This window comes from Silurus meridionalis, chromosome 21 (assembly GCF_014805685.1).
Source record: "Silurus meridionalis isolate SWU-2019-XX chromosome 21, ASM1480568v1, whole genome shotgun sequence".
Taxonomy (NCBI): domain Eukaryota; kingdom Metazoa; phylum Chordata; class Actinopteri; order Siluriformes; family Siluridae; genus Silurus; species Silurus meridionalis.
This window is the reverse complement of record NC_060904.1, coordinates 5125678-5152524: the sequence shown is the minus strand read 5'-3', so window position 1 is coordinate 5152524 and position 26847 is coordinate 5125678. Positions and strand designations below refer to the sequence as shown.

The following is a 26847-nucleotide window of genomic DNA, read 5'->3' as shown; positions in this document are numbered from 1 at the left end:
AGTGTGTGTTACAGATGTATATGTCCAGATCAATCCCCAGTATAATTTTCATTTGTCGGTTTAATAGATGTATTTGCACTTAGTGCTCTGAAAAGTCTTGTGGGTCTGTGGCTTGTAAGTACTTCTTGTTCCATTTAGTCCAAATGCAAAATGCAGGATGTGGGAACACACAGTACAGACAGGCAGACAGACACGCACACAAAAAAAGCAAAAGAGAGATAGAGAGAGATTTGCAACTGGAATGCTATGAGATCTGTAATGCATCGATTACATTTTCACATTATTTGTGATGTAAATAATATCTAGATAGTCTATATATGTACATGTGTATAGATGATAGATAGATAGATAGATAGATAGATAGATAGATAGATAGATAGATAGATAGATAGATAGATAGATAGATAGATAGATAGACACTTTTGTACACAATTGTACAACTGTTTATTTAAAAATCAGTATAATAAAACCCACAATATTTACACTTTCACCCTATAGATACAAAAGATTGTAGAGCTATTTTCTTTTTTTAACATCGATCAATCATTCTTGGTGCATTAAAAGTTAGCAAGTGAATTCTTTTTGCTTTTTATTCTTGAAGAGCAGCATTTATTTCGAACATGAAGGAGAGCTCTGTGACACGCAGCTCCTCTTTCATCTCACCATCCAGCTTGGAGTGTGGTTGCTGAATCAAAAATCCCTTTTAAGGCGAATTTTTTCTAACACCAGGGTCACCTCATCAAATCTGCATTAGAGTCCATATTATATAAATAATAATCCTATAAACGCTTACTGGGGATCATGTTTTAATACATCCTGGTATAATAGGGCATCCCGGTATAAATTTTACTTCTGGCTACTTATAATATACAGGACATATTGTTGTATATTAAATACAGATAGATTTCCAGGAAAATCGGGTAGCTTGGATTATATCCCAAACCACACACTCTATTTAGGATATAGTATATGAGAAACCTAGCTGATAATTATTTTTATATATAAATAATCTTTAGAAAGATGATGCAGAAAATTGGCAATTGAAACTCCCATAATATTCAGAGGTTGTTTTTTTTTTACCTTTTGTGACTCACACACACTCTATGGACAAAAGTATTGGGACACCAGTTGTTTCCAGCCATATATGGTGGTTCTGTCCCCAATCTGTTGCATTGGAGGCACATAATTGTATTGGATGCCTTTGGATTGAATAACATTACATTTTCCCTTCACTTGAACTAGAAGACCCAAACCTGTTCCAGCATGACAATGTCCCTGTGCACAAAGCAAGCTCCATGAAATATGCTTTAGATGGGTTGGAGAAGATCTTGAGAAGCATGCAATAGAGCGCTGACCTCAACCCTATTGAACACCTTTGGGATGATTCGAAACACTAACTGCATCCCAGGCCTTCTCACCTTGCCTACATCAGTACTTGATTTACTAATGTCCTTATGGCTGAATGAGCACAAAAAAACTCAACATGCACACTATTGGAACATCTTCCCAAAAGAGTGGAAGCTATTTAATGTTGTGAGAATATTCAAAGCGTGAAACCTATGTTCACCTTTAACCACTAAAAGTTATAAAAAGCTGATTTTTGAGACAAATTTGAGATATATTTAATATCATATGCAACAACTGTCTTGATGTTATAGCTGTTATTCTCTTCGACCAATCACAATCAAGAATTCACCTGAATTGACCTGTTGGAAGTTTATATACTGTACCAAGATTTGACACTTAATCATATAAACTGAATAAGCTTCATGTAAAAACATCTTTATAAGAATATTTTTATTATGGACAAATACAAGAAACATTATGTAAGCTCAAGCTAACATGGCAGACATCTCAAGCTAGTGTAGTTGCCTAGGCAACAAAGTAACCAATGCTTGACAACTTCATATGACCTACCAATTACTACAATTCTAGCTTGAGCTAAAGGCATTTAACAAAAACTGCAAAGTCAACATTGGCCTAAAGCGACTAATAAAAATACCCGTATTCCCAGAGCTATCTCCTGTTTAAAGCAGAGTGCTCTTTATGTCTGTGGTCTTTACATCCGAGAACTGCAAAGTGTGCTGGGATATTTGCTAACACCTTTGAATTTAATTCTTCTGAAAAGAATGCAGTGCTGTAGATAAACCATTCATTACACCCAAAAAAAAAGATAATTTCACAGTATTTTTAGCTCAGCCATGTGTCATCCTTGTTTTGACATTAAACTATTACAATGCAATCTGGGGATTCACAAGTAATTATTTTGTAGTCCAGACCTAAAAAAAATCCTTCAGGGTTTTTTCTTTATTCTTTCATAAGTTTTAATTAAAAGTATCCTGTTTTGAGGCGAGCGAAAAAGACAGGTCTATGTGATTGACAGAAGGTAATGGAACTGTCAGTGGAAAGCAGTTTATACAGTCACATCATGTTATATAATAAGAAAAAAAAAATTACAAAAGGTCTGAGAACATTTTATACCAAGAATCTATGAGGAGATTCTTTGAACTCTTTTAGGCCTCAGGTGATGGGGAGCTTTGTGGGAAAACCGGGAACATGCTGTGATTATTACATAAAATTCGTCGATGGATTGACAGGGAAAAGTGTGTCCAGACAGAGCATTTCTTGTAGAAGTCAATCCCATAACTCTACACACCGGACTATGAAAGTTTGAAAAAGATGGCTGACAGAATTGTCACACGGACACAATATTGTGATGGCATCAGAAACCGAGAAACAAGGTTGGTGGAAATAAAGCATCAGCATGGGTCTTGCCTGATTATTAAGATTTACATCATAAGCACTGTTTAACCTTTGATTCTAATTTCCCATTATAGCAGCAGCTCTAAAAATATTACTAGCTAAGCCAAAGGCAGTGGTTCAAATACAGACTTCCGAAATCAATTCACATCTGTTCAGCAGTGAACAAGTCTTTTCTTATATTTTTTAATACCTTTTTCTGCTTTCTTTCTTGCATTCTTTATGAATCTTTTATTTTATTTTATTAGTTGTTTCATTACACTCTACAGTTAGATAAATCTTCTAAGTTGCAAATATTATTTAATGCATTACATAAACACAAATCTGTTGGTAATAAAGATCAACTTAATAGTGTGTGCTGTATAAACTGATATTTTTGTGTTACTTTATAATAAACTAATTTTTTATTCTTTTTTTTATTTTGTCCTAATTTTTATTATTATTGTCCTTATTTGGACCACATTTTCCTACCTCAGTTGTTTGCTTTGTTTGTATTATTTTTTATTTTATTATATATTATCTTTCTTTCTTTCTTTCTTTCTTTCTTTCTTTCTTACTTTTTCAGTTTTTCAATTGTTGTTGTATTTGTACTAAATCTTAATTTCGTACACACACTTTATGCAGTCTCTTAGTTAGTTTTGTGTTTTGGGTTATCTTGTGTTTTTTATTTACATTTTGTTTTTTATTTCAAAATTCTTTATGAAAGGATGGGTTCCCTTTTAAGTCTGGTTCCTCTCAAGGTTTCTTCCTCATACATCTTAGGGACTTTTTCCTTGCCACAGTCACCACTGGCATAGACAATTATAAGGAACCAACCTATGGCCAATAAATTTACACATTCTTTTATACAACCTTATTACCGCTTTATCTGTTTAAATCTGCTTGAGACAATGTCCATTGTAAAAAGCGCTATAAATTACAAATAATTAAATTGAAAGGAGAAGTAAAGTAATTTAAAAAAGACTGCAGATTGGACAAAACTGTAACTGTACAATAAATAACAATCATAGTTCAGGTCTCAAAAGAAATACAAGTCCATTTCTACCAAATTATCAACATTAGACATTATTTCTGGACAATAAATGCATTCAAAAACATAATCCAATGTGGGGTTATTTCACAGTGCTTACAGGGATTTACTGCTAGAACAATGAGAATTAAAAAATCTTTAGCAGGATTACAGCCAGCTGAATGTTTAATAGTAGCACATCAAGCCAAGAGCTGAGATGCTCCACTGGCAGACATGGCACTTGGATTCACCTTCAGCAAAAAATAAATGTGTTAAATTAAGTGGAAAAATATCTAAAAGAGCTAATAAATGTTCATTAGGCTTGTCGAAGGGTGCAGTATAGATGTAACAATATCTCTGAGATCAGAGCAGTGACACTCGTCTAACAGTCAGTATATGGTGTTATTTTCTTTCCTCTGCTGTTTCCTTTCTTTCAGTTTCTTTTCTTTTTATTTCCTATTTCTTTTTACTCTTACTTTTCTCATTCATACTTTTTTCATTCTTTCTTGATTTTCATTCATTACTACTTTCCACATTTTCTGCTACCTTCTTGCTTTCTTTATGCAATACTTCTTTCTGTCATTTTTTCCCCTTTTTTCGTTTATGTCTCTTGCTCTTATTTCTTCATTTCCTATTTGTTTTCTATATCTATTTTCTTTCCCTGCATTTTCATAATTTTCTCTTTATTTCTTATATCAAATAATTTCTTGCATGCTACATGCTACATTTCTAATTATGTGTGAGCATTTTGGAACGCTTTCTTTCTTTCTTTCTTTCTTTCTTTCTTTCTTTCTTTCTTTCTTTCTTTCCATGTTTTCTCAATTGATTTCTTGCTTTTACTTTTTCTCCTCTTTGTCATCTACCTTTCTTTTCTGCCATGCCTTTTTTCTTTCCTTCTTTATTTTGTCCTCTTTTTTTCTGGCCTTTGTCTGTGTTCTTTCTTTCTTTCTTTCTTTCTTTCTTTCTTTCTTTCTTTCTTTCTTTGCTTTGCACGTTTGCACACACTTTATGTCCTATTAAGTTTCGTGTACATTTATGTACAGTATATCAGCTGAAATTACAATAAAATGCACTTGGTTTCTTTTCCTATTTGTCTTCTATCTTTTCTCATCTTGCTTTAGTTTACGTTTGTCATTCACTCTGTGTATTTATTACTGCCCTCTTATGAGGGCTGGGTAAAATGACTATAATGTCAATATCTTGAAAAATTGATCTGTTACAGTTTTTGGGATGTCATTAGCTTTTGAAAGATCTTAATACTCTTTGAACTTCCTTAAGTTTTTCCTGCTTTATTGTAGACATACTGAGTTTAAAATAAAACTGACAAGCACATGCTATTCCCTGTATACAGTAAGCATTGCGATGGTTCACACATGCCTTATTTACTCTATTGAATGCTTTATTAACATTAGTTCATTATGTACATAGTTTAGACATTAACTTATTGCAGTACATAGTGAGACTTTATTATTTCGTTCATACTAAAATTTTGATTTAAATTACAATGTCAATGTAACTAACTGCAACTTGAATACAAAAGTAACAATAAAAGCTTTTTTCTCTGTTATCTCGTATTCTTTCACTTATATGTGTTCTGTCTTTCTTTGATTGTGTGTGTGTGTGTGTGTGTGTGTGTGTGTGTGTGTGTGTGTGTGTGAGAGAGAGAGAGAGAGAGAGAAAGAGAGAGAGAGGCTTTTCCTGTTAACCTGAAACTGTACAGTTCTTATTACAATGCTAATGTAACTAACTGCAACTCGACTACAAGAGCAACACTAAAAGCCTTCCTTCTGCTAATAGGTTAATTAGCAATTAGTATGGATGATTAGCTCTCTGGCTGAGTTAAACCTGACAGAGAACACAGAAGGAAACACAGTAACGCAGATACAGTACTATGTTTTATTTTACAAGTAACACACGAATTACTTTATTATTCTATAAGCATTAGCATGCTAGCAAGTATGAAAGCTAGCATGACATGAATGCCTGCATATTGAACAAATCTAAAATGTCTAAAATGCTGAATAGCTGTTGTTTATTTTAATGCTTTACTTTGAAAAAGATACTAAAACATAGTAGCACAGAGTAATATCTTAATAAACTGTTGTTTTACATTTTTATCATGTCGTGCCTTAATACTCTTTAGTTTTTGTAGCAGGGTAAATGAAGACACATTTTGTTTACTTTGTTTCTCTCCCTCTTTGGTCGGTAAGTATGATTAAACACACTCCTTACTACTTGGCAATGGACCATGATGGATGTTTAAAACACACACACACACACACACACACACACACACACACACACACACACACACACACACACAGCAGCTGCGTAGGGACTCACAGAGATAGAGACCTATTACGCCATTTCAGATATACACAAGTGTGTTTCAAGTGCTTTGTTCAAATGATTAATTTATGCCCTGGTATTTGTGGGGTTCCTTGAAACATCATGAAATTAATGTCAGTATAGATACTGAAGGATAAAATGCAATTTTACAGATGCAGATATCACATGCCCACCAAAACATTCAGCGACTTTCTTCTAAAGAAGGAAAGGATGATTTTAGTTATATCGAATAGAACCCACTGTAATGAGTGACACTTGCTAAAATAGTGGAGTTAGGTGTAATGGGTGGAGCTTGCTATAATAGGTGGAGTGAAGTGTAATAGGTGGAGTTTGCTATAATCTGTGACGTGAAGTGTAATGGGTGGAGCTTGCTATAATGGATGGAGCTAAGTGTAATTGGTGGAGTTTGCTATAATGGGTGGAGTGAAGTGTAATGGGTGGAGAGAGCTATAATCAGTGGAGCTAGGTTTAATGGCTGAAGCTTGCTATTATAAGTGAAGTGAAGTGAAGTGTAATGGGTGGAGCTTGCTATAACGGGTGAAGTGAAGTGTAATGGGTGGAGTTTGCTATAATGGGTGGAGTAAAGTGTAATGGGTGGAGCTTGCTATAATGGGTGAAGTGAAGTGTATTGGTGGAGCTTGCTATAATGGGTGAAGTGAAGTGTAATGGGTGGAGCTTGCTATAATGGGTGGAGTTAAGTGTAATTGGTGGAGCTTGCTTTAATGTGTGAAGTGTATTCCTGGAGCTTGCTATAATGGGTGGAGTAAAGTGTAATGTGTGGAGCTTGCTATAATTAGTGGAGTGAAGTGTAATGGGTGGAGCTAGCTATAATCAGTTGAGCTAGGTTTAATGGCTAAAGCTTGCTATAATATGTGAAGTGAAGTGTAATGGGTGGAGCTTGCTATAACGGGTGAAGTGAAGGGTAATGGGTGGAGTTTGCTATAATGGGTGGAGTAAAGTGTAATGGGTGGAGCTTGCTATAATGGGTGAAGTGAAGTGTATTGGTGGAGCTTGCTATAATCGGTGAAGTGTAATGGGTGGAGTTTGCTATAATGGGTGGAGTGAAGTGTAATGGGTGGAGCTTGCTATAATGGGTGGAGTTAAGTGTAATTGGTGGAGCTTGCTTTAATGTGTGAAGTGTATTAGTGGAGCTTGCTATAATAGGTGGAGTAAAGTGTAATGGGTGGAGCTTGCTATAATTGGTGGAGTGAAGTGTAATGGCTGGAGCTTGCTATAATAAGTGAAGTGAAGTGTAATAGGTGGAGCTAGCTATAATGGGTGGAGCTTGCTATAATAGGTGGAACTAGCTATAAATGAACGCTTTACAAATAGTACAAAATGGCCGACCTCATCTGCCTTTTGTGAAAACATATTATTGTGACCGGATATGCCAATAATGCAATGCGTTTTATATGAGGCCCTGTGATTCAACTAGCGAAGTGAAGCATTTCTAATATGCTTTTGTTTTTCGAGAAGTCAGAAATGGCTGTGTATATGTGTGTAGTAAAACCCTGCTTCTGGCAAAAGCAAAAATGAAGCCGTACTTCATGCAAAGTAAGCACGTAAGCACAGGAGCTGAGTTAAAGAGCTGCATTAGTGGTTACATCACATCAGGCAACAAGGCCACACAATAATCACAGCACTATAGTCTCAATTCTTCTCCATGTCTCTTTCTTTCCACTTTTTTTTGCTTATATTTCTCTTTTGCCCTCTTTTTATTTCCATTGTTTCTTCTTCACTTCTTACTGTCTTATTTTCTGTATTTCATACTATTTTGTTTGTATTTTCTCTTTTTTTTTCTTTCTTAATACAAATTCTGTTTGCTCTTTATTTCTTTAGATTGTTCTCTTCTCATTTGCCATCTTCTCTTCATTCCGTCCTTCTTTATATTTTCTTCTTTCTGTCTTTCTGTCTTTCTTTCTTTCTTGCTTTCTTTCTGTCTTTCTGTCTGTCTTTCTTTCTTTCTTTCTTTCTTTCTTTCTTTCTTTCTTTCTTTCTTTCTTTGTCATTGTCTACTTCCTTTTTACTTTTACCATTTGTCTCCTATCTTTCTTTTCTTCTTTGTATTTATCTTCCTTTCTTTTCTCATATGTCTTGCATGTGTGTGTGTGTGTGTGTGTGTGTGTGTGTGTGTGTTTGTGGGGGTGGGGGTGTCAGTGTCGGGGGTGGGGGTTGAAGATCCAGGATAAGCTTTGGATCCCCTGTGCCCCTGACCAGGATAAAGTATTTACTAGAGATGTTTGAAATAAATGAAGCTCCTTAGAGAAGCTTTGTTTCTTGGCTTGTTTTTGGTTCCTGTAAGCTGTTTTGCCAACACTAAAAAAATCAAATGTGAGTTTTAGAGGTATCATGAGATTTGTTCACAGGCTAATGATAAATCTGGGCACAGATGTCTAAAAACTTGATGAATTAAGGCTTTTTACTTTATGCTTCATATTTTGAACCTGCTCTCTATTCCACTGTGCGCTTCAGTTCTTCTGTGAATGTTTTCCCCAATGTTGGCAGATTAATCCCTCTTGGCCAGCTAACTCCGAACCATTAATTTCTCAGTGTCAGACGCGCTGTCACTCCCTAACTCATTTTGTGTTTTTTCTTAAACGTGACAGAACCCTAACACTTCCAGTGTGAAGTTGCTGACTTCCTGCTATTGACCCTTTTGCATTACAACCCTCGAATACACTTACACACATTCACTCATTCTCAGCAACCACTTTATCCTTCTCAGGGTCATGGTGGACAAAAAAAGCCACAACGTAAGCTATTAGACTGAAAAAGATGAGTAATGAGAGAGGAATAAAAAACAGTGAGAGGTGAAGCAAGTCTAAGTGAGAACAATCTTGAGTTTAAATACATATAAACACAGTGACAGCATGCATTACATCAAGTATAAAAAAGGTACTCAGATTTTTTTTTTATTCTGCCATCCTGTGAAAGCTGCAATACAACAAGACTACCCAAGTGACTTTCCTCTAGTGACCCCTCTACACAGAAATAAGAGGTTATTAAAATAAACCACTAAGCGTGAAGCACATTTGTCAAGTGCGACGGCGAACATGTCGTTTGAGCTTCACTCAGAGCTTTTGTAATTACCAGTCATTGATTTCTTCACTAACTGTGAGGTAATTAAACCAGCAAATCTGAAATGTCACAGGTTTCAATGGAGCAAATCAAGGAGGAGGCACCACCTGCATTGTTCAACAGAGAAGAAAGGCTGTCCCAAATAACCAAGTATACCAGCGGTCCCCATCCACTGACTCACAACCCAGTATGAGAGAAGAGTTGCTATCGAGTCGCAAAAACATTTTGCTGAAATTGTCTATAGATATGGCTGGTGTGTGGTGGGCGTTCTGGCGCAATATGGCTGCCGTCGCATCATCCAGGTGGATGCTGCACATTGGTGGTGGTTGAGGAGAATCCCCCTTTCATATGTAAAGCGCTTTGAGTGCTGCAGAAAAGCGCTATATAAATGTAACAAATTATTATAAATTATTATTATTATTATATGTCACTGTAGTATATGTAGTGCGAGCCACTATCCAAATTCACATATGGTACAATTTCAGAGAAGATTTAAAAGTATATTTTCTAAACAAAAATGCTCTGTGGTTTAAAAAAAAAGCAGGCAACCCATCAAATTTACTCATAAGCCACACATCAGTGTATGTTCAAAGAAGCTGGACGACTCTGTTACCTCATATGTACATAGATTGTCTAAACCTGGAGTTCTCCTACTTTTATATGAATTCCATAGACCACTTATAGATATACATTGAAGCCATAGGATTTTTATTTTAGAAATTTTTATTCAGCAAGCGGTTTTATTCAAAATATTATTATGTACAAGTTGACACCATTTTATAGGACTACATGTTTGTACGTTTTTGAGGTTGGATTAAAGCTTTGACCAGTGAAGCTAATAAATCTATGTACTCATTAATATGAAGAAATATACTTATTTTGTTTGCTAACAGTGTAACTAAATAATAAAAAAAACACACAGAGATTGTAAGATCTTATACTTCCACCTTGTAAAGTGCTTAAACATCCAAATACAGTATAATTTTAAGTACATTTCCTGTCCATTTAGCTCAGGTCACTCCACTAGCTACACTATATAGACAAAAGCTTAGGACACCTGATCATAAGATTTGTATGTGCTTTTTAAACATCATACCACATTTAGTTCCCATTTGCTGTTCTGAAAAAAACTTCACTCATTTAGGCATTAATGTAGAGTGATAAGGCCTGGGGTTCAGTCAGCATTTCACTTCATCCCAAAGGTGTTCAATAGGGATGAGGTTAGAGCTCAACAAAACTATCCAAGATCCTCCACTCCAAGATCCTCCAAGATCCTCCACTCCAAACCATGTGAACCATATCATTATTGCATTGGCATTGTTCACAGGTGCACTGGCCTGCTGAAACAGGTTTGGGTCTCCTAGTTCAAGTGAAGGGAAAATGTCATGCTACGCATGCATCCTTTGTAGTAACAGCGCCGGGAAGAATTACATATGGCTGAAAAAGTCAGGTGTCCAGATACTTTTGTCCAAATAGCGTAGCTTTAGTGTTGAATTTATTTGTTTGTATGTCTATTTTTACTAATAAATGTAAGTTGGCAGTTGCATCTGCCTTTGCTTCTCTAAAAATACACTCCCCTTAAAGGTTTGTACATGTTAGTCAGCTTTCTAGGATTAGCAGTCAAAAATATCAACATATGAATTGTATTTTAAAAATACTATGACTCATGAGTCCTGTCAGCGAAGCTCGCTTTAGCCTACCGTTCAGCATAATCATAGAAAAATCTGTACAGAGAGTATGAATATAATTTCAGAAGACCTGTTGGATTAGCTCATGTTAGTCAGTTGTTTACGAGGCATAAGTTTATGGCTATTATGACCAACTGCCTAACATCAAGTTGGCCCCCTTTTTGCTGCCAAAACAGTCTTGACCCATCAAGCATTAACAGCACCCTGTCACTGGTTCACCACTGATTCTTCCTTGGACCACTTTGAATAGATACTGACCACTCCAGACCATGAACAGCCCACAAGAGTTGCGGTTTTGGAGATGCACTGACCCAGTCGTCTAGCCATCACAATTTGGCTCTTGTAAAATCGCTCAAATACTTAAGCTTGCCAATTTTTCCTGCTTTTAAAACATCAATTTTGTGAATGACATGTTTACTTGCTGCCTAAAATATCCCAACCCCTAACAGGTGCCATGATGAAGAGATAATGTTTTCTGTCAGGTTAGCTTGCTTAAGACAGTAGCAATACCAATGATAAATATGAACATTTATGAATACACCTTCAAACCTTTGCTAATTAGGAGTTTTTTGTTTTTGTATTGCTTATCTTATCAGCTGAGGGCTAAAGCCATGCTTAATCAGTGGCAGGATTTGCATTAGTACCCAGTAAATCAAATCATTAATCCAAATTCTTAAATGCTACCCCAAATCCTGAACCACAATGCTACCACTGCCTTTTAAAGGACCGCTATCGATAGCATTGAAAACACTATCGTAATATGGGTAAGTAACTAGACCTAGCTCCTTCTGGATTCATTCAGCAAAAATCTGCAATGTTTCTTTGCACTCGCTTGCCCTCTGTGACGGATACAATAGCGTGAGCTGATATGATTTAAGCCGCAGAGGTAACCTTTAATCGCATTGCTGGTCCATTTACACTAATTCACTCAGGTAGATCGTGACATTACTGTGATTATTCTGCCATCATTTTATAGTCCATTACTTCAGCAGTATCCTGGTGTGGCTCTCATTACTGAGAGTAAGTCATGTAGAAAAAGCGCTCAGTCGAGATGGAAAGTCCTGCTGTTTCAGAAATACAGCGTTTTTTTGCCGTTTCTTTTTTTCTCCCAAACTGCAATATTTTGAGTCTCTTAATTACAAGGTTGGGGAATAGTTTTATCTTTAAAAAGAAAATATTATATTATTGTTTCGAGAATGTCCTCAGAAACAGGGGAAAAAATAACCGAGTTGTATGTTGGTGTTATTTATTTATTTGCAAAAGGAGATGACTCACTTTTTGATATGAAGCTGCATCGAGTGATTTTCACATGGCAGTGATGAACACAGGCAGGCCCTGCTTTTGTATGGTATGCTATAGTTTGTATGGACTTACAGATATATACTGTTTAAGACGTTATGAGACACACAGGTAACACACAGGCATTTCAATGCGCCAAATTACCACAATCATATTTCATGCATATATTCTTTCCTCAAGAGGATCTGCAACCAATACGACCCTTCTTGTAAGCTTCAGATTTATGTCTGATCATGAAAGTGAGCAGAGAGGATTTAGGACACACCACCTGCAATGATTGTGCCTCTGGGGGGAAACATAATTTAACTCAAGTAATACACACAGGGGGAAAAGGGGACACAAATCATAAGTGGAATATTTTTATTTTTTGAATTTTTGAATATCAGTTTTATTTCTTTATTATTTAAAATTATCATTATTATTATTATTAATATTATTATTATTATTATTATTATTATTATTATTATTATTATTATTACAATTATAATTATATATATTAAACAAAAAAATTATAAATGCAATATAAAAACATTTTTTTTAATTAAATACAAATACGCACAAAAGTATTGGGATACCTGAATATTCCAGAAATATGTGATTTTTCCCCAAACTGTTACTTCAAATTTAGAGGCACTCTAAAAATATGGTTTACATTGGTTGAAGTAAAAGATCTCCTGCTATAGAGCTCTGACGTCAATGCTAGTGAACACCTTCGGGATTAATTAGAACACTGGCTGCACCCCAGGCCTCAGACCTCACATCAGTACCTGACTTTCTAACACCCTTGTTGCTAAATGAGGACTAATCTTCACAATCACAGGTCGGAATTCTAGTGGATCATCTTCCCAGAAGATCGGAGATTATTATATACACACTAAATGTGATATAAGATGTTTAAAAAATACATACTGATCTTATGCTCAGGTGTCCACAAACCTGTCCATATAGTGCACTTAGGAGAATCCTGTCTTTTTCTTTCGTTAGAGAAACTTATATAAGTGGGACTAGCAGCGTCTAACCAGCAGCAGGAGTCAGGCTCCAGCAGACACAAACTGTAACTCACTTTGAGAGAAAGAAAACTAATTAAATCCTGGATGCATTTAAGGAATCGACTTGTTGATTTTTTTTTCTCTAACACAAAACCCAAAAGAGCGCAACACTCACACACAGACCCTTCCTATTTCCACACCACAGCAAGGTGTGTGTTCTTAATAATGAGTGTTGCTGGTTATAGATCTGTGCTAGTGTTTGTTAGGGCTGGCGGCTCAAATGGCTGGGGAGGAATTTATTTCCGTTATTTATGTCTAGGTTTATAAAGCTAAAACGTATGGTATTGATTATAGAGATATGTGCACAAGAAGCGCAAATAAGAGGTAAAGACATACGCTGAGGTGCCAGTTTTTACTAACTTAAATGATTACATGCTACAGATTTTGGCTTGTGAAATGCTCTGTGAATTTTGTTGTTCATGTTTCTAGATGTCTATCAGTGAAAAATGAGCCACACTAAGTGGATTTTATTTGGGTCTGGATACTGGTATGGGGTTTTGGGTTTTCTACGTCCTTATTTCTGAGACACACTACAGCTGTCAGATGGATATTTCTGATTGCTGCATGGTTCGCAACCCAGGGTTGATTTTATGATTTCTCAAAATCATACATGCTACTATGTCAGTATTTGTACTGCTGAGAAGGGTCCAATAAGCAAATAATATCTGGTCACTGGTGGCTCTATGGTGGTCTGTGTCCATAAATGGATGAGGTAAAGTAGTATGTACACTCTTCACAGTATGAATTAAGCAATGTTGCAAGAGTGCGGTTATACCGAACACTGGCATGGCTTTGATTTGTAACCAAGGTGCAAAGCTGATAATTGATCACTGCATTTCTATAACCAAGAAATGACTATCGAGTGGTATTTTAAACACAATGTAACCATATAGTCAATTTATTTTTTGCTATGCTGTGCTTTTTATGGTGCATTTTTCAAGAATCTTTTTTTATTAGAATTAGCATTTTTAATTTGGGAGATACCTTTTTATTTTTTACTCATTTCAGAAAAACGTGCCATTTCTCTCCAAAAATAAATTGCATTAAATGAGATGCTGCTTTGAGAGCACAAGCCTATGGTTCTGGTGTGTGGAGGAATGGTTCTCTCACTGTTCTGTTCACTGTAACTATAGAAAATGTTGTCTTTAAAACGGTGCAGGACAATAAAATACTGAACTGCATCAATTATTCAAATATACTTCTATAGGTCAGACATTTAAGCTTTGACTTTGTTTCAAGTAGAAATGTAAAACAAGTCATTTTTAATCATGAATTTTTTGGTACCTTTTACTCATGTGCTGGAATGATGCACTTCATTAATCACTGTATAAAAGTAAAACCTGCTCTTACAGATTTCTTTCTGACTGCAGTACAGGAGCTACAGCAGCCTCGCAAACACTTTGACAGACAAAATTATAAAATGAACTAATTATGTTGACGTATATGTCCACTGAATGACAGCAGGTAGCTATTAAACAGTTTTGACCTATTTTAGATATTTCTGGCATTCAGTCATAGAGACATGTGATCGTTTTTTGCAGACATCTCTAGAAAATTGTGGCTGCAATAGCTGAGGAAAATTCTGGATTCTAATTACACCATAATACCATGCTAATAATTCTTACTCTGTGACTCCTCCAAGCAGCCTATGACATGAATAAAGGATGTAAGGAACACAGGCAAAAACACAAGACATAAGCAACAAATGTACAAAGGTATAATATAAACAGAAGTGTGTGCATGTACAAAATGTCTAATGTAACATCATAGAAAGGCATGTGCAAAGTCACTTTTAGACACTTTTAATCTTTTCATATTTGGAGAACACACTAACTCATTATATACGTTTGTTAAATGTGCTGTAGGTCAAATGATGACTGGAATATTGAATCAATTACTTCAGATTAGAGGTCCAGGTGCTGGGTTACTGATCGGAAAGTCAGGGGTTCAAGCCACCACTGTTGGGCTCTTGAGCAAGGCCCCTTAACCCTCTGAGCTCCTGGGGCGCTGTATCATGGCTGACCCTGCGCTCTGAACACAGGTTCAGAACAAGCTGGGATATCTATAATGGAATGGCCTGCGCAGTCACTGCGCAGTCACTACACTTACTGTAAACCCTATTGAACTGCTTTGGGATGAACTGGAACACAAGATCAGAAAGAAATCTCCAACTAGTGAAGAACACATTTGCCAAGTTTTACGAGAGGCATGGCAAAGTATTTCAGCTGAATGCTTAGAAAGAAGGACTGTCCGGATGCCAAGAGTGTGTAAATTTTTTATTTATGCTAAGGGAGGATTTTTCAGTGAAACTAAGGATGAACGTTTTTACATTTATGCATTTGATTGGTCAAATAATTTATCCAAGTCCAAAACCATAAAAGACTAGGTGTTTTAAAACTTTTAACAGGCACTGTACATAAATATATACTGTACACTATATTGTCAAAGGTTTACGGACACCTGGTCATAAGGTGCTTTTTAAACATTGCATTCCACATTTAGTCCCAATTTGCTCTTATAATTTCCTCCACTCTTCTGGGAAGATGTTCCATTAGATTTCAGAGCGTGCTTTTGAACATTAGTGGTTATCAGCCACAAGGGTGTTAGTAAGATCAGGTAGAGCAGGTTTGGGTTCCAACTTCAAGTAAACACAAAATTTTATTATACTGCATCCAGACATCCTATACAATTGTGAGCCTCCAGCATTGTGGTAACAGTTTGGAGAAGAACCACATATGGCAGAAAAGGTCAGGTGTCCACTGCAGGAGTTTGTGTAACGCACCAAGACCTTGCGTATTAACCCAATGAGCTGAATCAGGTATGTTAAATGAGGCGGAATGCTCAACTCTGCAATGCTGTGGAATGCAAGGACTGCAGTCTGACACTTCTATACCATAATGTTGGTAGATTTCTTTTATTGGATCTACTTAGCTTAAAAAAAAACATCCAGGCAGCATTTTCACAGCCCAATCAAATTAATGTAATAAATACAAATAATAATGAAGTCTGAATATGTCTAAAACGTGGTGGGTGTTCTATTGTTGGTTCTAAAATAGGAAGTTCTATTGTTCTAAATAAGGTTTGGGATTGTCGAGACTGAGAAATCTCGGTTTATAGTATGTGTGTTTTAGGGTTGATTTTTTACTGCATAGGTTCCACTCCCATAAAAAAAATTGCCAGTAGGTGGAATATCTAAATGAAATTGCCACTGGATGTGAATGAGTGTGTGAATAAAGCCCCGCAATGGCCTGACGTCCCACCCTGGATGTGTTCCCACATAACACTACTGGTTTATTTATCCTTTCATTTTATTTATTGTATTTATTTCATCTATTTATGGACTTCATTTATTTGATTTATCTCAGATATTTATGGCCTTCAGATTGACTGGTCCAATTGCCCTGTGTGTGAGTGTGTGTGTGTGAGAGAAGTGTGTGCGTGTGTGCACGCACATGTGTACATGTTTGTGGTTTATGTTTTCCACCTGCCACCATAGTTAAATAACCCCGGTCTAGTGAGATCTATAAATAACCTCTTTAATAGCGATGGCCATGACACTGACGCCATCATAGTTGGCATTAATAGCTGTTGCTATGGAGCTTTAAACTCGAGACTCTTGTGGATTTGAGAAAAACTAATGTGATGGTTTAAAAGGAACAAAATTATCAAATTGTTTTAGCCTCTTCAGACTTATAAGTGCATCTCAATAACTAAAAAGTTGATTTATTTTAGAAATTCAATACAAAAAGTGAAACTGGTATATTATATAGATTCATCACACACAGACTGATATATTTTTAGTGTTTTTTTTTTTTTTTCATTTTGATGATTTTGACTTACAGATAATAAAAACCCAAAATTCAGTATCTCAGAAAATAAGAATATTGTGAAAAAGTTCAATATTGAAGACTTGGGGTGTCTCACTCTAATCAGCTCATTAAATCCAAACACCTGCAAAGGTTTCCTGAGCCTTTAAATGGTGTCTCAGTCTGGTTCAGGCTACACAATCATGGGGAAAGACTGCTGACTTGACAGTTGTCCAGATGACGATCATTGACTCCCTGCACATGGAGGGTAAGACACAAAAGGTCATTGCTAAAGAAGCGGCTGTTCACAGAGTGCTGTATCCGAGCACATTAATGGAAAGTTGAATGGAAGGAAATATCGTGGTAGAAAAAGGTAAAAAGAAGCCCATTCAAGAATTTGGGGAGATTCACAAAGAGTGGACTGCAGCTGGAGTCAGTGCTTCAAGAGCCTCCACACACAGACGTATCCATGAACTACAACTGATGCATTCCTTGTGTCAAGCCACTCCTGTACCAGAGACAACGTCAGAGGTGTCTTACCTGGGCAAAGGACAAAAAGGACTGGACTGTTGCTCAGTGGGCCAAAGTCGTCTTTTCAGATGAAAGGAAATAAAATTTTGCATTTTATTTAGAAATCAATGTCCCAGAGTCTGGAAGAAGAGAAGAGAGGCAGAGAATCCAATTTGTTTGATGCCCAGTGTAACGTTTGCACAATCAATGGTGGTTTGGGGAGTCCTGTCATCTGCTGGTGTTGGATCACTGTGTTTTATCAAGTCCAAGGTCAGCACAGCTGTTTACCAGAAAATTTTAGAGCACTTCATGCTTCCCTTTTCTGACCAGCTTTATGGAGATGCTGATTTAATTTTCCAGCAGGATTTGGCACATGCCCACACTGCCAAAAACACCAAATGTTGTTTAAATGACCATGGTGTTGTTGTGCTTGACTGGCCAGCAAACTCACCAGACCTGAATTCCATAGAGAATCTATGGTGTATTGTCAAGCGGAAAATGAGAAACAAGAGACCAAAAAATGCAAATGAGCTAAAGGCCACTGTCAAAGAAACCTGGGCTTCCATACCACCTCAGCAGTGCCACAGACTGATCACCTCCATGCCACACCGAATTGAGGCAGTAATTAAAGCAAAAGAAGCCCCTACCAAGTATTGAGTACATATGCAGCAAATTAACATACTTTCCAGAAGGCCAACATTTCACTAAAAATGTTTTTTGATTGGTTTTATGAAGTATTCAAATTTTTTTAGATGAATTAGTGGGTTTTTGTTCATTATAAGCCAAAAAGAAATAAATACTTGTGAAAATATCTTATTTTAATGATATTTGAATTTATTAAGATGCACCTGTATAAACACATTAACACAGTACACACTATAATGTTCATCACAAATGGCTCTTTTCTCCAAAAAAAAAAAAAAATGATAATAGAGCGATGCATTTATTTGTCACATATACATTACAGCACAGTGAAATTCTTTCTTCTTATATCGAGCATGTTAGGAAGCTGGGGTCAGAGTACAGGGTCAGCCATGATACAGTATCCCTTAGGTTAAGGGCCTTGCTCAAGAGCCCAACAGTGTCAGTTTGGCGGTTAACCGTAAATAAATATAAACACACACACACACACACACACACACACACACACACACACACACACAAATATAGGCTGCTGCAAAATGATGACATAATATGTCTGCTAGACACATGGTTTTGGAGGGAGGTTGCAGTGGGGTTGGGGTCTCTCGATATTTAGCTTATTTAGGCAGTCATTCCTGGGATTAGATTTAGATTTTGTTTGTTTGTTTTTTTACATTTTATACTAATTACACTTTATATTAAAAAAAGCCTAATAAAAAAGGGTCTAACAGACTCTTGCTCCCTTCATCTGACTGCAGCAACTCATCCTTTCGTATGTCAGATAGGCTACATATTACGTTTGTGAAATATTTTGGATTTGTTTTAGATTCCCTCTTTGTGCTTTTGTTGACATTAATATGTAATTTGGTTTTGTTTGCCTTATATATTTTATTGGTTTAATTTGATGCTGCTTTTGGAGAGAGAATGAGGAAAACAATTTGAGAGAGAATAAGGATAATATTTGGAGAGAGAATAAGAATAACTTTTTGAGAGAGAGAAAGAGTAAATTTTTGGAACTGTTTTGTTGATGAGCCTTCAAACAGCTATAGTTGAAGCTGCATGTCAGGACTGTGTTCAGAATTAAACTTTCTTTCGGCTTCGGCAAGAGTGCACTGGCTTGTGCAACCCTAATGGCTGGGTTCGGTTCCCTGACCGGAAATCGAACCCGGGCCGCAGCGGTGAGAGCGCCGCATCCTAACCACTAATAGGAACAAAAGCTCTTTGGTTTCGAAAAATATCCTTAATATCAATGCAAACTTTAAATAATGAGCCAAATATTTTCATAGTTGGATTATGTTCATTAAATTAATTTGTCAGGATGTCAGAGAGAATCTGTTGTGCACCTTTCATCATCAACATCATCTCCCATTATAGCTGCAGAATTCAGAAATTAAAAGTGAAACGTTTGTGAAGAGGTAGAAAATTAAATAGTTCTGCATTTAGGAATCACAATATTCAGCTCTGAAAGCTCAAATACGCACTCTAAATGCTTTCAAATAGCATTTCAAAAAGCTTCACATCTTTGACATACTTCAAGGTGGTAATTTCTTCCTTTTTCTTTCTTTTTTTTTTTTTTTCATGGGACCCACTCAGATGTGAAATATTATCCGGAACATCATCCTGCAGCCTCCTTCTGAATTAGCACTGATTGAATTTGATCCATTTCTTTCCTCGGGTTAAAAGAGACGAAACGGTACGTCATCACAGTTTCTGTGTGCTTTCCCTGCAGTTATTAAACATTAATATGACATTTTCCTTATTATCCAAGAATCTATTATTTAGCACAGAGACCGGGAATTACCTAACTGTGCCGACTAAGGCAATTGGTTAACAGGAGTTTTATGCTAATTGGCAACTACAAGCTTTAATACAATCTTCTTCTTCTTCTTCTTTCATCTGCTCCCATTAGGGGTCACCACATCGGATCATCCATCTCCATACCCCCCTGTCCTCTACTTCTGCCTCTTTCAAACCAACTACCTGCATGTCTTCCTTCACCACATCCATAAACCTCCTCCTTGGCCTTCTTATTTCCCTCCTTCCTGGTGGCTCCATCCTCAGAATTCTCCTACCGATATACCCCATGTCCCTCCTCTGCACATGTCCAAACCATCTAAATCTCGCCTCCCTCAACTTGTCCCCAAAACATCCTACATGCGCTGTCTCTCTAATAAACTTGTTTCTAATCCTGTCCATCCTCATCACTCCCAACAAAAACCTCAACATCTTTAGCTCTGCGAACTCCAGCTCCACTTCCTGTCTTTTACTTAATTCAATGCTTGTAAAAATTCATGGAAGTACATGAGAACTTTTTGGAACTAACATTAATGCAGCAGGAGTGGGCAGTTAGCTATGAAGCTTATAGGACAAGGAACATTTGCTATGAACGAGCGTACCTCCTTTGCGAGTGTGTAATGAAATAAAATATAAAATGTTATCTGTACTAACATGTTGTCTATTTGTATCAATACATCCACAGAGCAGTTTATTTGGAACACCTATATAACACCTGCTACTTCATTTATATTTGCATTTCTCGCATTTGGCAGACGCCCATATCCAGACTTACAAGTGAGCAGGTAAAGGTTAAGGCCTTGCTCAAGGGCCCAGAAGTGGCAGCATGGTGGTGCTGGAATCTAAACTAAAACCTTACAATCAGAGATTTTAACCACTGAGCTACCACTTACCACTTAATTCATGCAGTTATCGAATCAGCCAATCAGATAACAGGATTACAATTCATAAAGTCCTGCAGAACACATTTCAAGAGCTTTCACTGATGTGATCCCAGTGTCTGTGATTGTGGTGTGGTTGGTTGGTATGGACTTTCCATAAACCTCTAATCTTTTCAAATTTTAACCCATACAAAATTCCCAAGAGTTAACACAATGGTGTAAAAAAAAAAAAAAAAACATCCAGTGGGAGGCCGTTCTGCAGAAAAAACACATTGTCACTAAGAGAAAAGAAAAACATATCAGACAGATAGACTGTGGTGACACGTATGGGGGTAAATCGTAATGGTTCTGTCTGCATTTATTAAGAAGTTTAGGTGACAGAAGGGGTTTCTGTGGATTCTGTGGAAAAGGCCACAGAAATATTTTTGGTTGTGCTTACTGGGTTGTTCCAAACATTCCTTTCACATATTACTAACGTTTCTTTTACCATAAAAGGTAAAAAATCCAGCCAATCACATAAATGTTGTTTTATATACAGCACATGTTTGTATCTCTGCCTGTCAGTTTTTGTGTATATTTTTGCTTCTCGGTTTCAACAATGAGTTCATATGAAAACATGCAACCACACCTTCATCTGTCACATTTTTTCATACAAACATGGTAAGTGAGAGAAATTTGCCTGTATGGCTACATGTCACAGTAAACAAGAACAAGTATTTGTGTGAACTTCCTCGTTTGGTTTGTCCTGAAATATTTATTCAAGAGAAGCTTGAAACTGAACTTTTCACTTTTCCTGTTTACTGGTGGTGTGTAGGATCTTCTAAGAGAGAGAGAGAGAGAGAGAGAGAGAGAGAGAACTGGAGATACCATATCCATGATTTATGTGACCTGACGTGGGAAGTTATTCAGCAGAAATACTCTATTAAAAAATAGCTATTGTCGATACCAAAAAATACTTTCAACTCCTTTTGGGCATTTTATCACTCAGTCTGTGTGTGTGTGTGTGTGTGTGTGTGTGTGTGTGTGTGTGTGTGTGTGTGTGTGTGTGTATACATTTTAACACAGATCCAAAACAATACTAGACTATATATTTATATAATATTAAGGCCAAAAACAGAAAGAGAAGAAAATATTCTACATTTGTACTAATACTGTGGTTGATGTACAATTAAAACTGTTTGTCTAAACACACTTGCATGATAGAAGTAATACCCAAAAAAAAAAGGTACACCATGCTTTACATGCGTTTGTAGCTGAAGACTTTTTCCGAAATGGAAAATAAAAACTTCAATCACAGCTTTCTTTTATTTCCCTCTAAATAAGTGATCATTAAAAAAGTCTGAACCAAATCACTGCTAATGTAAAGCAAAGAAGGAAAATCGATTTCCCAAAAACAAAACTCACGAGCGGTCACACATCACACACACAAACAAAAATCAGCTGAGAGAAATAAACTAATATTTATTTCTCTTTCTATCTCTCTTTCTAATACTCACTTGGTTTATCAGGTTTTACACAGAAAAACAAGCATTTTCTTAAACAGTTCCATCAAACATACTTCTTAGAGCATTTTGAATTTTTACTTTCACTTAAAAAAATGTCACATTAAACATTAAAGGCAAAAAAGTATTGGGACGCCGGACTTTCCCAGCCATACAACTGTATAGGATGTCTGCGGATCACTCATACTAGGAGACCTGAACCTTTTCCAGCGTGACAATGCTCCTGTGCACAAAGCCAGCTCCACTAAGATATGGTTTACATTTGTAGTGGAAGATCTCCTGCTATAGAGCATTGACCTTATCCCTATTGAAACCCTTTGGGATGAATGTGGACACTGACTGCACCCCAGGCCTCCTTACCACTCCCACATCAGTTCCTGACTTTACTAACACTCTTGTGGCTGAATGGCTAAAAATATCCACAAGCACACTCCATAATCTAGTGGAACATCTTCTCAGAAGATTGGAAGGATTTATGACAGAATCTTATGGTCAGGTGTCCACAAACGTTTGTCCAAATAGTGTAGCTATTGTAAAGAATATTATCTTTTACCTAATAAATTATTCAGTAGGGATGTGTGAACGATGCATTTGGACCTGTCAAATAAGGATTTAGAGGAGTTTAGCTTTAGAACTCCAGAATAGATAAACACCAAAAAAAAAAGCAAGCACACGCAAGCTTTCTTCTAAAATGAAGTATTATTATGGCACAATAATGCAATAATGAATAAAAACAGCAATCTACAAAAGAAAAACACACCTAAACTGTCACTAATTTCCCCTCACTTTGTGGGAAAAAAAACTAAATAAGCCCACACACACACACATATGCACACATAAATGCATACTGATCCAGCAAAATAGGAAATGAACGCAATTCTTCACATCCTCGGTCAGTTAATGTTTTGAATATTGCTTCTTAATGCTCTGATTGAGCTACAGGATACAAGAAAAGACCACGTATAGCCTCCAGCTCAGCACTGTGCACTCTCCTAAAGTACCTCACACTCTTCTTGTTGCATTGTCAAGCCGTTTAGTATTTTCTGACATTGTATAATACATTGCCAAAATGACACTGGGGTTATGAGCAAGAGACACAGATAGGGGACGGGTTAAGATGTGATGTAAGTACACTATATGCACAAAAGTTTATAGACACCTGACCATAAGATTTGTATGTGATCCCATTTAATACTCAATTCCCATTTACTGTTATAATAACCTCCCCTCTTCTGGGAAGATGTTTGACAATATTTTGTGCTTGTGGAGATTTGTGTGTTTTTTCAGCCACGAGGGTGTTAGTAAAGTCAGGTACTGATGTTGAGTGAGGTGAGGAGGTCTGGGTTTGCGTTTACAATAATCCCACAGGTGTTCAGTAGGGTTGAGGTCAGAGCTCTATAGCAGGCCACTCAAGACTTCCATCATTGGAAATGGGGTTGAGTGCGTTTCCAAATAAATGTCAATCATTTGCACTGTGTATGGAGACTTTGGGGTCATCCCAGAGTATTCTGTCTTCCTTTATTTTTATGTAAAATGTTTTGATGGGCATATGATGCAGTGACAAGGCAAATCAGTCAATGAGGTCATGTGGTGGCATTTTTAAATGATGTAGTAGCTGTTTTCCCCTGACATCAGGAGATGTTTGCAAAACAACCCTAACCCTAGATAGATAGATAGATAGATAGATAGATAGATAGATAGATAGATAGATAGATAGATAGATAGATAGATAGATAGATAGATAGATAGATAGATAGATAGATAGATAGATAGATAGATAGATAGATAGATGTAAAAATGTTTGCTTATTTGGATGCTTGTTAGATATTTGGAAATTAGACATGATGGCTGATCACACACATGTTGGGTAAAGGGGAGCCTGTTGGTTTTGTACATTATAGGCCATGGTCTTACCTTAGCAGCGACTGAGGAGCTCGGTTTCTCCAGGAGATCCCACAGTTTCTTTCGCTTATTAGGACAGCAGGAGTGGTCAAACTCCCCCTCTCCATCCCTTTCTCGCAGAGTCTCCGCTTCCCTCCGCAGCTCCTCATTCATCTGCTCCTTTTTCTGATGATAGCGCGCCTGGCAGCACGACTCCAGATAAATCTCGTCAATACCCCAGTAATCGAGCTCCTGTCCGAACGAGAGCGCGCACATCTCCTCCATCATGTGCAGCTTCCCAGTGCGATAGAAGTTCAGGATGCTTGTGAACGCACCCGGATGCCGGTCGAAGAAGTACTCGTTCTCGTTCAGGCTGTAATCATCGCACACCTCCATTAAAGAGTCGTGTGTATTGCAGTCGCGCAGTTTCCCCAGGCGTGTGCGCGGGAGCCGCTCCAGGGTCCGCCAAAGCACTTCGTGGTTCAGGCCTCCCACGTTGATGCGCACTCTTCTGGTGCAGGCTTTGGTGCGGATGATCTCGATAGGCTCTGGTGGAAGAGACATGGAGGAGCGAGAGCCTGATTTGGGAACCCCGAGGCCTACTTTATCCGCCATGTTTCACTCAAGATAAAAAAAACTGTTGTTTATATAATGAATAAAAAAAAGTAGTTTGGACTTCCTATATCTCAGAATAAAAAGGGTCAACTAATCAGTTTGGAGGAGCACGGGTCTGCTTTTGCAACTCCTAGACTGACTATGAGCCGCCATAGCGTGCACTCCCAAAATTACATACATTAAAACAGTTCTTCCCTGTGTGCAATTTGTAACGTTCATATATATTTTAAAAATTATACTTTGGCTATGTGCCAGGCTGTGTCGTTTTCTTCGGGTTATCCATCAGCCCCAATGAATACATGGATGAGTACTTCTTGATATGAAAAAAAAATACAAAAAAGGTGATTCAGTCTACGTTGGATCTTCTTTACAGACGCGCCTCCAAGACTGCAAGGAAAGAAAATGAAAAATACCCAATTGTTAGTATCTTATTTTATTCTACACTAAATTCAGTTAACAACACAATCATCTATAATCATGTTTTAAGGGGAAAACAGCTAAAACATGCTCAAGGAGTGGCTAGAAATCAACAAATGACATCCTAGTTTAGATTATTTTTGCATATTCACGGAATTATTGTGATTATTTGCATATTTTTGCATTAAAATAATCATCTTACAAAACCTATATAGAAAGGCACCATCTTTGGCTGTAGTACACAGCTCGAAATTCCCCATCAGCTATTTTGCCACAAAGTTAGAAGTACTAAATTGTCTACAAAGTCACTGTATCCTGTATCATTTCAATTTTCTCTTCACTTCAACCCCAAGACCCAAAATGTGCCTGCATGATATTGTCTCATGATTTGCACAAAATGAGCACCATAAAAATATGGTTTGGAAAAGAATTTGAGGTCCTGCACAGAGCCTTGACCTCAACCCCACTAAATTGCAACACAGACTGAACACCAGACCTCTTCGTCCAACAATCAGTGCCTGACCTCAACCCTGACAGTCAGATGTCTTTAAAACATTTTGGCCAGAAAGTGTATTATCAGCAAGTCATATTATTTGACTTGCTGATCATTCACAGCACTGCAGTGACATGCCTTGACAGGATACAACTTCACAGCTACCTGCTCAAAGGAGCACTTAGTGTCTTGCAAGCGAATTAGAACGAAATAAACATGCTAAATCTTAAAGGAGTAAAAAATTAATTTCAATCAGTAGCTGTTTACTTACACACCCACACTGTGTGTAACATAGTCATTAGGCAGTTCCCTACAGTAGGTAGGCAGCATTTGTGCACTCCAGAGATAAAGGATGTCCTATTTGGAAGGAATTTGAGGGCACATGTGTACGTCTCAGTGAAGGCAAGTCTATAAATCTGTACATAGAACCAGTGTTCCATGAAGGTTTCGAAGGACATTGTGTACCAAACCAACCATTCAATACAAATCATATATAATATAAAAATGAACTAGCTTAAGTACACATTTTTTCAGCATCCACTCGCTAACTTGCTCGTCAAAGTTTCTTTAAACAAATATGGCTTCAAGATTCAAACTCTGTGCTAGATAGCTGCACAGGTACAAACTGAAGAAACTGCATTCCCAGAGCATTTTAATCAGCCGTCACACCGGCAGCACAGACTGTCACGTAATACATAAATAACGATCATTACCGCATATTGCTGCAGCGTTTACTCTTCACTACAAAAATTTGGCTTTCTATATAAAGACATTGCCCTAAACCTCTAAGCTATAAATGAGAAATAATGAATTTGACATCACATAAACTTTATAATATGGCTCGATAATAACTAAACGAGGAATTAATGATTGAGCTGGCTCATAAAACGTCGAGCACGCTTTTGTGTTGTGTTTGAAATATCTCTGATTGAAGAAGAAAAGAAATACAGGGAAAATATCATTCGAAACTATTGATTTCATAAGAGTGTAACGTCAGAGTTCATTTATTTAATGTTTAGTAAATGTTAGTTCATTTGTTCAAAATATATATACTGTATTATAATAACCTCCATT

The 26847-nt window shown here is 37.0% G+C and overlaps 1 protein-coding gene across 1 annotated transcript in view; it reads right to left on the bottom strand.

The window, feature by feature from the left end:
• kcnb2b (potassium voltage-gated channel subfamily B member 2b) overlaps positions 1–26847 on the bottom strand; it is a 98144-nt gene that overhangs the window by 69526 nt on the left and 1771 nt on the right. Inside the window, exon 2 of the mRNA XM_046834173.1 lies at positions 24282–25250. Within this exon, the coding sequence (XP_046690129.1) occupies positions 24282–24863 (582 nt within the window). The 5' untranslated portion in view covers positions 24864–25250. The remainder of the gene's footprint in view (positions 1–24281; positions 25251–26847) is intronic.